This window comes from Xenopus tropicalis, chromosome 8 (genome assembly GCF_000004195.4).
Source record: "Xenopus tropicalis strain Nigerian chromosome 8, UCB_Xtro_10.0, whole genome shotgun sequence".
NCBI lineage: Eukaryota > Metazoa > Chordata > Amphibia > Anura > Pipidae > Xenopus > Xenopus tropicalis.
This window is the reverse complement of record NC_030684.2, coordinates 134,922,832-134,936,880: the sequence shown is the minus strand read 5'-3', so window position 1 is coordinate 134,936,880 and position 14,049 is coordinate 134,922,832. Positions and strand designations below refer to the sequence as shown.

General features: G+C 44.3%; 1 protein-coding gene across 1 annotated transcript; it reads left to right on the top strand.

The window, feature by feature from the left end:
• Positions 1 to 1,575: 1,575 nt before the first annotated feature.
• Positions 1,576 to 13,532, top strand: LOC100497039 (selection and upkeep of intraepithelial T-cells protein 2; the record flags this gene model as incomplete). Its single annotated transcript, XM_031890770.1, has 5 exons — positions 1,576 to 1,726; positions 4,299 to 4,643; positions 7,683 to 7,937; positions 9,115 to 9,219; positions 12,870 to 13,532. Coding segments are annotated over 5 exons (900 nt in total), but the record flags the coding sequence as incomplete, so codon positions are not given.
• Positions 13,533 to 14,049: the final 517 nt, after the last annotated feature.

Sequence of the window (14,049 nt, the reverse complement as noted above, 5' to 3'; positions counted from 1 at the left end):
GTGCAGGAATGGCTGCCCCCGGGGCTACACAGCGGGGTATTTATATAAACTATAGTAGGGTTTCTGTAGCAAACACCCCAGCTGTACCAGTGCAGGAATGGCTGCCCCCGGGGCTACACAGCGGGGTATTTATATAAACTATAGTAGGGTTTCTGTAGCAAACACCCCAGCTGTACCAGTGCAGGAATGGCTGCCCCCGGGGCTACACAGCGGGGTATTTATATAAACTATAGTAGGGTTTCTGTAGCAAACACCCCAGCTGTACCGGTGCAGGAATGGCTGCCCCCGGGGCTACACAGCGGGGTATTTATATAAACTATAGTAGGGTTTCTGTAGCAAACACCCCAGCTGTACCAGTGCAGGAATGGCTGCCCCCGGGGCTACACAGCGGGGTATTTATATAAACTATAGTAGGGTTTCTGTAGCAAACACCCCAGCTGTACCAGTGCAGGAATGGCTGCCCCCGGGGCTACACAGCGGGGTATTTATATAAACTATAGTAGGGTTTCTGTAGCAAATACCCCAGCTGTACCAGTGCAGGAATGGCTGCCCCCGGGGCTACACAGCGGGGTATTTATATAAACTATAGTAGGGTTTCTGTAGCAAACACCCCAGCTGTACCAGTGCAGGAATGGCTGCCCCCGGGGCTACACAGCGGGGTATTTATATAAACTATAGTACTGTTACTTTAGCAAATACACATCTTTACCAGTGCAGGGCAACAGTACATTATATTTTAAATACACTTTTATTTTTGGTGTTACTGTTCCTTTAAGCAGTGAGTCTCAGTTCCCCCAAGAGACCAGTTTAGCGTATTAGTTACAATTGTATTTTTTTACCTTTCGGGGCTCTCTGCCAAAAGTTGCTTTTAATTAAATTTGTATCTTTTTTAGTTTCAGTGCAGGAGATCAAACGGAAAGGAGAGACTTTTCAGTAAGAATCCTGTAGCTATTCACATTACTGAAGTTGCCCTATGGAGTAACCACTCTAGTTGGGGGGGGAGCCAAATTTATTGAGAACTTGTTAATTATGGTCACGTGACAGGGGATTAACCCATTGTTGCCCACTGCCATGCTACAGTCCAGGAAAAGAAAATCTCGGTAAGTTGGATTTGATTTTCTCCTATTAGACAACACTCCCTATATATCTACATTTCCGGTATTTACCGAGCAGGTACATATGATAGCTGATACCAATATCATTTATAAGGAAAAAATATAAGAGGATGGGAGTTGTACCTAGTAATAAATGGAAACTCGCTCCCCCGGCTCCCCCCATTGTAGCTGAATTTGCCCCGGGGAATAAACTCTGCACTATAGAAAGTAATACATGAGGCAAACGCTAGGAATAATAGTATTTATTTACTGTATAGCCCATTCCTTCCTCCAGGTGCTCTGACTGACACAGCGGCACTGACTCACCCAGTAGCGGTGCTGCTCCTTCTAAAATTAGACTGATCCAACACCTACATGCACACACGTCCCCACCTATTATTGCACCACGTGACTCTTCAGCCGCTTCATTTATATATAGGGCTGTCATGAATGTCATCCGTGAGGTACTGCATGCGAGTAAGAAGTGGGGCTTCGCGGTGAGTTTGGAAGAGTTGCAGTAGCGCAGTTAGTGTCGGACAGTTCTGCCCGGGGATTCAGGAGCTCGGTTTCCGGGTTCGGAAGTGACAGTGTGCCGGTACCGCTGGGCCCCTATACGCACTCACATCTGCTCAGTAAGTGATTCCCTGTCCCACTATTCTCCCTATAACGGGAGGGGGCTGCCCGGGGGCACTGTGTTTGTAAGCACTTTCCTGTCACAGGGGGAGCGGAGTGGGGGGGGGGTATATACATTTGGCATTATCTGTCTGTATCTAGATACATTGGCTTTCCCTGCTCATAATGTGAGTGAGTGAGCGCTACTGTCAGTGTGGGGGCTCCCCAGTGTGTAACCCTGTGTATGGGCACCATATTCTGAGTGGCAGTGAGTGCATGCTGGGTGCATCAGGGAGTTCAGTACCTCGGGTATATGGGATATTCTCTCTTTGTACTTACGGTATGTCCGGCTCATTGAAAATGCTGTGACATTTCTTGAATTCTCTTAAACCTTCTAACTGCAGTAAAGCTTTGTACCTTTGCAGTTTGAGCTATTATTATTATTATTAACATTTATTTATAAAGCGCCAACATACCCCGCAGCGCTGTACAATAAGTGGGTTACATACATTGGGCATACAGAGTAACATATAAAGCAATCAGTAACAGATACAAGAGGTGAAGAGGGCCCTGCCCAAAAGAGCTTACAATCTACAAGGAGAAAGGGTTGAGACACAAGGTGTGGGAATGGGCATGACAGAGTTGTGAGAGGTGGGGCACACGGTATTGCTAAACTAGATTAGGGTAAGCTTCTCTAAATAAATGTGTTTTTAGAGATCTTTTGAAGGCAGAGAGATTGGGAGAAAGTCTGACAGTTTGTGGGAGCGAATTCCAGAGAAGGGGGGGCAGCCCTTGCAAAGTCTTGAATGCGAGTGTGTGAGGGGGGAATGAGAGAGGAGTTGGGGAGCAGGTCAGTAGGGGGGTAACAAGCGGGTTGGATGGTACCTAGAGATGAGTTCAGAGATGTAGGGTGGGGCAGAGTTATGGGCTGCTTTGTATGTGAGAGTCATTAGTTTGAATTTTATCCTGGATGGTAGGGGAAGCCAGTGCAGGGATTGGCAGAGCGGCACGGCAGGGGGAGTGGCAGAGCGGCATGGCAGGGGGATTGGCAGAGCGGCACGGCAGAGGGAGTGGCAGAGCGGCACGGCAGGGGGATTGGCAGAGTGGCACGGCAGGGGGAGTGGCAGAGTGGCACGGCAGGGGGAGTGGCAGAGTGGCACGGCAGGGGGAGTGGCAGAGTGGCACGGCAGGGGGAGTGGCAGAGCGGCACGGCAGGGGGAGTGGCAGAGTGGCACGGCAGGGGGATTGGCAGAGCGGCACGGCAGGGGGAGTGGCAGAGTGGCACGGCAGGGGGATTGGCAGAGCGGCACGGCAGGGGGAGTGGCAGAGTGGCACGGCAGAGGAGGAGCGGTTGGAGAGGTGTATGAGCCTGGCAGCAGGATTCATTATGGACTGGGGAGGGGACAGGCTTTGGAGGGGAAGGCCAATTAATAAGGAGTTACAGTAGTCCAGGCGAGATATTATAAGAGATTGAATAAGAATTTTGGCAGCATAAATAAACCCTATTCAGGGGGGCGGAGCTTCTGCAGCAGCAAAAGTGTCAGTGTAAATATGAGTGCGGTATTTATTGTGGGTTCATTCAGATCCCTTTGCTAACGCTGTGTGTACTGACTGAAAAAGCAGGAAGTAGAGCTGAAAGCAGGAAGTAGAGTTCTGGCTATTATGTTAGACATCTGCCCACTCCAGCCTTTATAGATTACATATTTGTCTAACTAACTATATTGAAAACATGTTTTATTTTGCGCAGTCTGTCTATTTACCCAATTTCATTTTTACACTGATCTGCTCCTTTAAGCTTATGGCAGTGCCTTGAGTTCTCCGTAAGTATCCTCTCAGGGAGAACTGTCTAAATGCCAGCACTGTGAGGTGGGAGCTGCCATCTTCCTTAAGTGATACGCCTGATAGTGGTAACCTCTATCATACAAACTGCAGTTCTTACCCAAATTGAGTGGCTGCTGTGGCCATTTTGCTCTATAATCTCCAAATGAAATAAACAAAAGGCTCATGTGGGGCTTCTCTTGAGGTTTCATTTTTAATACTACCCTAACGTTTGAGTGGTAATGGCTTGCCCCAATAACTGCCCTATCCTGCACACCGTTTATTATTTTGAATGCTTTATTAGAAAATACCTGCTAAAACTTGGCTTCCGGTCATTTGAAGAAGCAGAATCCACTATGCAACGATCGATTGATCGATCCTAGCCCGACTCCTTCCTATACAGAAGGAAGGCTAGGAAGAGAAGTCGATAGTCGCACAGTGGATTCTGCTTCTTCTGCATCGCTGTATCGGCCTATTTCAAATAGAAGACACACTGGGCTACTAGTAGCAGCTACTTGTCTGATCGTTTGCTGATAATTGTCTCTCTGTGTGTTTAGCAGAGGCAATTCTCTGTATTGTCTATGGCAGGGGATTTTCTGGAGTTTAGTAGCCATGACAAGTAGCTGCTACTAGTAGCTCCGTGTGTCTTCACTCTAAAATTACAGATTTGGTACATACCTGATCTTTTACTTTTTTGCTTCTGTCATATCTGAACTTTTTATTTTATTTGCTTGTTTATAACTCAAGTTAATTAATTGCCTTTATGCTTTACAGTCAGGTTTCAGGTCTCATCAACACCATCAGTATCTGTGGCGCTTGGGTCAGATGTGCTGTTACCTTGTACTCTGACTCCTGAGAAGAATGGAGAGAAGATGGAAATCCGTTGGTTTAAAAAGATATTCCAGCCCTATGTTCATCTTTATATTAATGGGAAAGATGATTACACAGCCCAGATGCCACAGTTTGCTAACAGAACAGAACTGCTAAAAGAGAACATCACTAGGGGAATTTTCCCTTTAAAGATCCATAAAGTCACAGCTGAGGATTCTGGGGAATATTATTGTTATGTTGAGTCCAGTGACCATCACAGCATGGCAGCAGTACAGCTACAGGTTACTGGTAAGTGAGCAGAGTTTTAACTGAATTCTTATTGTTTTATTATCAATAGTTATATATTACGGGCAATATTTGTCATATGCAAAGTATCATCTGCATCTACATATCTAAACAAAACTTGCCCCCATTACATTGGCCCCCAGGCTTCCCTACCAAACTGTCATTAAAGATGCCAGAAAATGACAGTGGCCCTGTATCATGGAGAGAAATACAGTTGCTCAGCTTTATTGGTGGGCCTCATCATGTCCTTTCCCTGCTTGGATTTCTATATTTGCCAAGTAGGTGAATGTACACTTTTGACCATAGAGATCCCAATGGAGAAGGTCCCCATACACAGGCTGATTGTAGCTGCTGATATTGGTCCCTTGGACAGATTCGGCAGCTTATCGGCCCGTGTAGGGGCAGAAACGAGGGGCCTGCATGACTGATATCTGGCCTGAAATTGGCCAGATATCGATCGGCCAGGTTAAAAGATTCAGTCAGATTGGGGACTGCATTGGCTCGTTGATGCAGACCCCGAACCGACTGCCCCATTGCCGCCAATATAATTCGATCGTTTGGCCCCAGGGCCAAATTATCGAATTAGCCTACACGTTCCCCGACATCACCCACCCGTAGGTGGGGATACCGGGTGAAGATCTGCTCACTTGGCGACCTCGCCAAGCGCACAAATCTTCACATGTATGGGGACCTTAATATGGGCCGAAGTAAAGGCTGCCACTAGCACTGGGTATCTCTGATTTTCACTCAGGTATAGGGACACAGCCCAGTGATGCATTTTGGGATGGGGCCTGGCGTGGCATTAGTTCTCCTTTACATAGACTAGTGGCCAAAACCAAAATAAATTTCCTACAAAAGTAAGCCTATTTTTTTTTTTTTATGTTCCATCATCCTATTTTATCAAGGTGATTGCTGAACTAGCGATGACTACTGAAAGATTCCTTTAAAGGGTTTGTTCACCTTAGAATATCACTCTCTACATTATGCTGAGAGTTAAAGGCAATTTCCAGTTGGTCTTCATTTTTTAGAACTGGTAGCTTTGTTTTTCTATTTATTTTAACTAACAGTTTCTTATAACCATATGTGTGAAGGAAGTAGGAGCTGGCAAATTGGTGAGAAAGGTGAGCATTTTTGTGGGTGCAATTTAGAGAGATCGCTTTAAGTACCCCCTCTAAAAAGGGTTTCCACTGGCAACAATAGAAGTCAGTGGTGGAAAGCCCTTTGCATCCCTTTAGTCTGTGGAGTCGCACGAAGTTGCCTGCAGACTTCTGAAACCAAAGCGATGCAAAGGGCTTTCCACCGCCGACTTCTATTGTTGCCAGTGGAAACCCTTTTCACTCCGTGGGTGCATGTATACAAAATGAAGACTCACACATCCGCATAGGCTGCATATTATCGGTTATTCACCTGCTCACAGGAATTGACTGCCATTTTTATTTTCCATATATATAAGAATTTATTGCTTTAGTGTGTTTGTATTTTGCAAAATGCAAAAAAAAAAAACAAAAAACAATTTTTGAACAGCAAGATAAATTTTCAGTTGACTTTATAGTTATTTTTGTGCTTTCAGCATTCAATTTGTGCTGACAATAAATTTTGTGACTACAAAATTATATTTATCCAATGTACGCTGTAGTCAAAAAAGGAATTAGGTCAACAGAAAATTAAAGCACTAAATAAATTTTTGTAGTCACATAAAATTTAATTTTGTAATACATAGTACATTGTATACAAAGGGCACCCCATCATTTATAATCATAATAAATATATATATACAGTTAAAGATGGATCATATAAAATAAATCACAATTTTTTCACAATAAAGAGCAGTCTCTTTATTGTGAAAAAATTGTGATTTATTTTACATGGTGAAACACATTATAATCTGATGCTTCACCTGGGGGCCTTTCTCTAGGATAAAGCAGTGATACAAACAATCCCCTTGAATGTCCTCCCCACTTGTTTATTTCCGGCACCTAATGACATTATAAGTTCATTATCAAGCTTATCAGTTCTTTATTGCAGTCCTTATCTATGTGCTTATGGCGCATTACCACTCTTCCACCCATAGGTGTCGCTGTAGTGCAGTACAAACAGTGCAAAACTAAGTGAATTACTTACGATTTCAAAGTTACTCTCCCTAATGGTTACAATGTAATAAAATCCTGCAAAGTGACAAGACATGAATTTGATTGTGTATCACTGGAAATAACTCTCATATCCCCTAAAGATTCAGTATAAGCTTGAGTTCCAGACGCCCAACACAATCTAGCTCATAGAATGCCTGATGCGTGGCCACCTGTTTAGGCACATGATCTATGGCATGCCGAGCCTGCCACCAATATCTGGCAACCGGCTGTTAGAGAGTGCTGATCCATCTTTTAAAGAACATGTCAATCCCCAAAAAAATTTTTTGCCTAATAAAAGAAAACATAATTCTAAGCAACTTTGCAATATGCATTCATTACAAGTTTGTAATGTTTTTTGACTTATTGTTATTAATATTTACCTGTCCCTCTCTATTCCCTGCCCTGGGGGCTCCGGCATATGAAACAATGTAACACAAGGCAGCAGCCTGACAGACCTGACTCGCTGGGGGAGACCGACCTTTGCAACATTGTTTAAACCGTAACAACCAGGAGTTCAGAAAATGCTGCTTTTAACAGCAATTACATTTACACATAACTTTTAACGCAGTAATAACTTTTAATAGAGTCACATTGGAAAGTTACACACACACTCACTCTCTCTTTATGGAGCCAAAAACAAACTGAACACCTTTCCATGATGATAGGGTTGGGGATCTTTCATTGAGGGGTATAATCCCCAGCTCCTAAATATCTGCTGAAATCCAGTCATGTTGTTCCAGTAAGTGATAAAGGGGGGCAGGGATATGGTCAGGTTAAAAGGCAGTGCCGGTGCCCCACACTAATCCTCAGGCTTCAGATTAATACATAGTTTTTCAGTGCAGCCTGTATGGAGTTATTGCTGTGGGTAACAGGCAGTACAACTGCAACGTTAATTATATTTCTCTGTTTTTAGCCGTTGGAACTGTGCCGGTTATTTCGATTACTAATGACAATGTTTCTTGTGAGTCCCGTGATTGGAATCCAAAACCTCATCTGACATGGACTGATAACGAGGGAAACAAAATAAACTCCTCTATGGTGGAAGTGTTGAGAGATGAGAATAATTTATATTATATCCTCAGTATTATCCAGCAACCAAGTGCTTCAAACATCACTTGTACTGTCTCCAATTCTATAAACCACTGCAGTGATACCAGGCAGATCAGAGGTGAGTCAGTGAGAATCTTCTTGATTTGCCTTATTAAGTGTTACTAATTGCCCCCCCCCTATTCTATAATGTGACTGCCTGTAAAGACATCCTCCCTGTGCTGATTGCGGGACCGTATTTCTCTGGGCATAGTTACCTTCAGATAGGAAATGCAATTTAGACAAATATTTGTACCAACACTTTGTGCCTTTATATTTATTATCTATATATTTATTAGGAGCAGGGTTTTTATCAATGCTGCCTCGCAGAGCTGGAGAGCAGGGTTTAATTGCACTCAGGGCACTGTCTGCAAGGATTTTCTCCAGGTTCTCCAGTTTTCTACTGCACCCAATTATATACAGTCCCAATATCTCTATTTATCTTTGATCATTCCCATCTAATCATACACGTGAATAAATAAATACAAAAGGTGACAGCACTCACAGGAATTTACACACAGGAGTCAAGGTATCAGAAAAAGTAAGGCAAAGATTTATTTATTTTTATTTATCTTAGGATAAATAAATCTTCGACTTACTTTTTCTGATACCTTGACTCCTGTGTGTAAATTCCTGTGAGTGCCGTCACCTTTTGTATTTGTTTAACCTTCTCTGCACTGGCACCCAGGTATCATTTATTTCTTTATGGTGTGCAGCTTCTAGCTACCTACATATATATATATATATATATATATATCATATTCATCATTAAGACAGGGAGGTTCCATTAGAATGAGAAATTCTGTTTTTCTCTTTTTGAAAAAGTTGACTAATTTAGTCGCCCTAAAGGTTTCAGTTTGGTTATATTGCCTGCAGCCTGCAAGCCATTGCTAAATGGGCAGATCTACACAACTTTAAACTTGCACTACCTTTCTTGTGTGAAGATGCTGAAGCTGAAGAAAATTAAGCTTTAGTTGCACAAGTCCCAGAATTCAGACACATGTTGATATGCCCATTGGTTTTAAAGGATTTCTGGCCTTTTAACCCTGTGTTAAGTGAGAAAACACTGGCAAATAATTGCAATAAAATTATCTGTATAAGAAAAGTATAAATTCATTGGGTGTTTGTGTTTCCCCCCTATGTGTGCAGCCCATCAAATTTTCATTTATAATTATTGATATATTTACATGAATATGTGAGATGTTGGATAACCCAGTTACATTATTGGGTCTGAAATAAATGTTTTTTCCCTCCTATAGGATTGGAACATTCACAAACATCCAGGGGTACTCACAGTCGCGTTTATGTAATCGGTGCCAGCTTTCTGTTGATTTTCTGCATTTGCTTTCTATTGAGGAGTCTGGGTAAGTAAAGAGATTTATTGCAGCCGGATAGTTGCACCTTTTTTTATATCTCAAAATGTAGAAACCACTGGCACTCACGTATAACACACTAAAATTGCCTGGGTGCAAAAACGAAGAAGGTCTCACGCAGGTCTTATGTGCAAAATAAAGTTTCTTTTTTATTGTATGGTGAACTGACGTTTCGGCTGAACACCTCAGCCTTTCTCAAAGTTATACAACAGTGTGAGTACAAGCCATAAATACATCAACTGGCGGGAAAATACAAACAAAAGACGTGCACATGTGACGTCACACTATCCCATATACCAGTGATCCCCAACCAGTGGCTCGGGGGCAACATGTTGCTCCCCAGCCCCTTGGATGTTGCTCCCAGTGCCCCCAAACCAGGTAGTTATTTTTGAATTCCTGACTTGGGGACAAGTTTTCATTGAATAAAAACAAGATTTCCTACCAAATAAAGCCCCTGTAAGCTGATAGTGTGCATAGAGGCTCCTAATAGCCAATCACAGCCCTTATTTGGCTCCTCCATGAACTGTTATGATGCTTGTGTTGCTACCTAAGTCTTTTTACATTTGACTGTGGCTCACGAGTAAGAAAGGTTGGGGATCCCTGCCATATACAAACAAACGAATAGCCCAAATGTGAATAGAGTGTAAAACAATGATAGACACTAATCTATTTGTATACAAGGTCCCTAACTTACTGTGTAAAGGGAAGTGCTGGCTAAATTAATAAAGTGAAGCAAGTACACAAAAAAAATAACTAACAGTAAAAACGCCATAAGGATATACATGAAAATACAATGTATCAGTACCCTCGCTGTTTTGGAACTGATACATTGTATTTTCATGTATATCCTTATGGCGTTTTTACTGTAGTTATTTTTTTGTGTACTTGCTTCGCTTTTTTAATTTAGCCTTTCTCCTTTGTACTCTATCACCGGGTGCTGCACATGGTTGTAGCTTGTATCCAATCCCAATGATTATGCACACTCCTGTATCTTTTCAGTTTATTTATTATTACATTCCCAAAATTTAAAAACATCAACATTTCGGTCCTGGTCTAGGATCTTTTTCAAGATGTTGTTTTGTTTCTGTTTTTTGTTTTATAAATAAATGTCTAAATCCAAAGTTATAAGTTCATAGCAATCATAACAGGTTGCTGGTTTGCTATTTCAAAAACACTGACAAAAAATGCATTTGGCCGTCAAATTGAATCAGTTACTTTTAATACATTTCCATTCTCCAAAACTTCAAATTCACCCCACAGCACTTGTATTTTTATATACGTGTTGTATCTACCATGCTAGAGGCATTTCATGAGTGAAGCACCTCCCCTCCTGCGGCATTGCAGGAGAAAAGACAAATAGCCACCCACAGTAGGTGGTTTTACCTTTCAGGATTATTACACACTGTTGGCTTCTTGGGTTTCAGTTTCTCAGCTGAAATTTTATTATTGAAAAAGGAAACAGATTTGAATGCAATTTCTCCCTGCCATTAAGAGCAGCTGTACTTCCTTATGTAAAAAGTAGGTAATAATAGAAATTGGGGATGCACTGAATCCAGCATTGGGTTTGGGGTTCGGCCTTTTTCAGCAGGATTTTTATTCTTCCGAATCCATGCCTCAGACCAAACCCAATCTTTAAAATCACATGACTTTTTGTCGGATAAACATGGAAGCTGAAACCTTTTCACCAACCACTTGCGCGCGTGATCTTTTTTTACCCGTTCATGTCCTACTATGTAAATTAGGGTTCAGAATCAATCACAAAGGATTCGGGGTTCAGCTGAATCCTAAAATAGTGGATTAGGTGCACCCCTAATAGAAATACACATAGGTGTAATAGCTGTTTTGTACGTGGGTTTTGATGGTTCACGCCTAAGGGGTGCAGAAAGCTTGGCTGGGGGGGGGGGGGGGGGTTGGGAAAACTGCTGCCACATAGTGAAAATATATGGGAAAATAGGCAAGTGGCTGTTAATTTGGGGGGAGAGAGAGTGAAGGAAGGAGAAGGCCAGGCCAGGAGAGGATCAAACACAGCTGCCGCCTCAGAGAGGGTTTTTTTTTAAAGATTTGTGATTGTGACAATAATCCCCCCCCCCTTTCTCCTGTACCCCACTTATGCTTTAAATCAAAAAGAAGAATATATAAAAAATAAAAACTTTTCAAACCATTTAGACAAGGGTGCAATGGGACTGTGACCACAGAATTCATACAGACAACAAGAGCCCCTCTGCACTCACCCATTAGCAATATATATAGGGCATTAAGCCATTCTGTGCATTAAGCTACCAAGCAATGCCCTCCCTTTAAGTTTGTTTGTCCATATATTGCAATATATTCAAGCTGGCCAATTATGTCACAGTCACCCCCGGTCTGGCCTGTCCTACACTCACTCACCCCCGGTCTGGCCTGTCCTACACTCACTCACCCCCGGTCTGGCCTGTCCTACACTCACTCACCCCCGGTCTGGCCAGTCCTACCCTCACTCACCCCCGGTCTGGCCTGTCCTACACTCACTCACCCCCGGTCTGGCCTGTCCTACACTCACTCACCCCCTGGTCTGGCCAGTCCTACACTCACTCACCCCTGGTCTGGCCAGTCCTACACTCACTCACCCCCGGTCTGGCCTGTCCTACACTCACTCACCCCCGGTCTGGCCTGTCCTACACTCACTCACCCCCTGTCTGGCCTGTCCTACACTCACTCACCCCTGGTCTGGCCAGTCCTACACTCACTCACCCCTGGTCTGGCCTGTCCTACACTCACTCACCCCCTGTCTGGCCTGTCCTACACTCACTCACCCCTGGTCTGGCCAGTCCTACACTCACTCACCCCTGGTCTGGCCAGTCCTACACTCACTCACCCCTGGTCTGGCCAGTCCTACACTCACTCACCCCCGGTCTGGCCAGTCCTACACTCACTCACCCCCGGTCTGGCCTGTCCTACACTCACTCACCCCCGGTCTGGCCAGTCCTACACTCACTCACCCCCGGTCTGGCCTGTCCTACACTCACTCACCCCCGGTCTGGCCTGTCCTACACTCACTCACCCCCGGTCTGGCCAGTCCTACACTCACTCACCCCCGGTCTGGCCTGTCCTACACTCACTCACCCCTGGTCTGGCCTGTCCTACACTCACTCACCCCCGGTCTGGCCTGTCCTACACTCACTCACCCCCGGTTAATGTATAAATGTTATTGCTATTGAAAGCAGCATTTGCTGAACTCCTGGTTGTTGCTTTTTTAACAATGTTGCAAAGGTCGGTCTCCCCCAGCGAGTCAGGTCTGTCAGGCTGCTCCTTGTGTTACACTGTTTCATATGCCGGAGCCCCCAGGGCAGGGAATAGAGAGGGACAGACAGACACTGCTTCTATAGCAATTATATATACAAATAAGTCAAAAAACATTATAAATTAGTAATGACTGTATATTGAAAAGTTAAAATGATGGGACCGTGGAGCTAACGCTGCCTTCAGAGGTGGGGGTACCGCCGGGCTCCCCTGCACCAATAGGCACTGAGTTAGATTTGTTTTATTTCCTTGTCCATTATATTGGCCTTATTATGTGAGATTGTAATAAACATGGGATGTAGCTAAATGGCTAATGGAAATATTTATATCTAAAACCATTTCCTTTGGTGTTATCCTTGCAGCAAATGGAACCCTACACACAGAAGCTTCTTATTCTCCAGCCTGACCTGCTGGTTGATCCAGAGGCTGCTGATCCCCCTTTATCTGAAGCCTTCGCCACTTTGCCTCATAGGGGGAAAAAATTCCTTCCAAGGTTTCAACGGTACCAGTCTCTGCATCAACTTTGTAGGAAGAGTTCACTTCAGTAACCCTGTATTCAGGGGCAATTCTGCCCCAAGCACTGCCCTTAGGTGCCTACCTGATACTGCCCTCCCCTTGCAACCTGCACCAACATTTGCTCCCCTACAAGGGTTAAGGGGCTGTGGTGCTAGTGCAGCTGAAGTTCCTGCACTTGAAAAGCCAAAATTCTGATATAAGTGGAAATTTTAAGTTATCAGGACTGGCTTTTTCTGACCATGATAATACACAGGGCTGTGGAGTCGGTACATAAATCCCTCAACTCTGACTCCTCAGTTTATGGTACAGGGAAACTCCTGGTACCCAAAATTGCTTCCAACTCCACAGCCCACAGCTTTCCCTGTAACAAACCATTTCCGCATATTTAGATGGAACCTCCTATATATTATATGGTTCTCTATATCAGTGTACCCCCACCAGTACTCCCCAACCCCTTGGGTGTTGCTCCCAGTGGCCTCAAAGCAGGGAGTTATTTTAGAATTTCTGGCTTGGGGGCAAGTTTTGGTTGAATAAAAACCCAAAATAATGCCAAACAGAGCCTTCTGTAGGCTGCCAGTCCCCATAGGGGCTATTAAGTAGCCAATTATAGCTCTTATTGGCACCCCAGGAACATTTTTCTTGCTTGTGTTGCTCCCCAAAACTTTTTCCATTTAAATGTGGCTTATGGGTATAAAAAGTTGGGGATCCCTGCTCAGGGTCGGACTGGGGGGTGAAGGGCCCACCGGGGCTCCCACCCCAGGGGCCCGCACCCCCCCTCCCCCGCAGGGGCCCCCCACTCGACGTCCTCCCCCGAGCGCGTACATTTAACGCGTCAGGGGAGGAGTGGTCGGGCAGGGGGAGCGCAGGTAAGGGACGGGTCTGGGCCGCCGGGACCCAACAGAGCCGGGGCACACCGGGATTGTACCCGGTGTCCCGGCGGCCCAGTCTGACCCTGTCCCTGCTCTATATATTTATACATAGTCGTCACATCCCCCTTACACACCTCTTCTCCAGTATAAACAAACC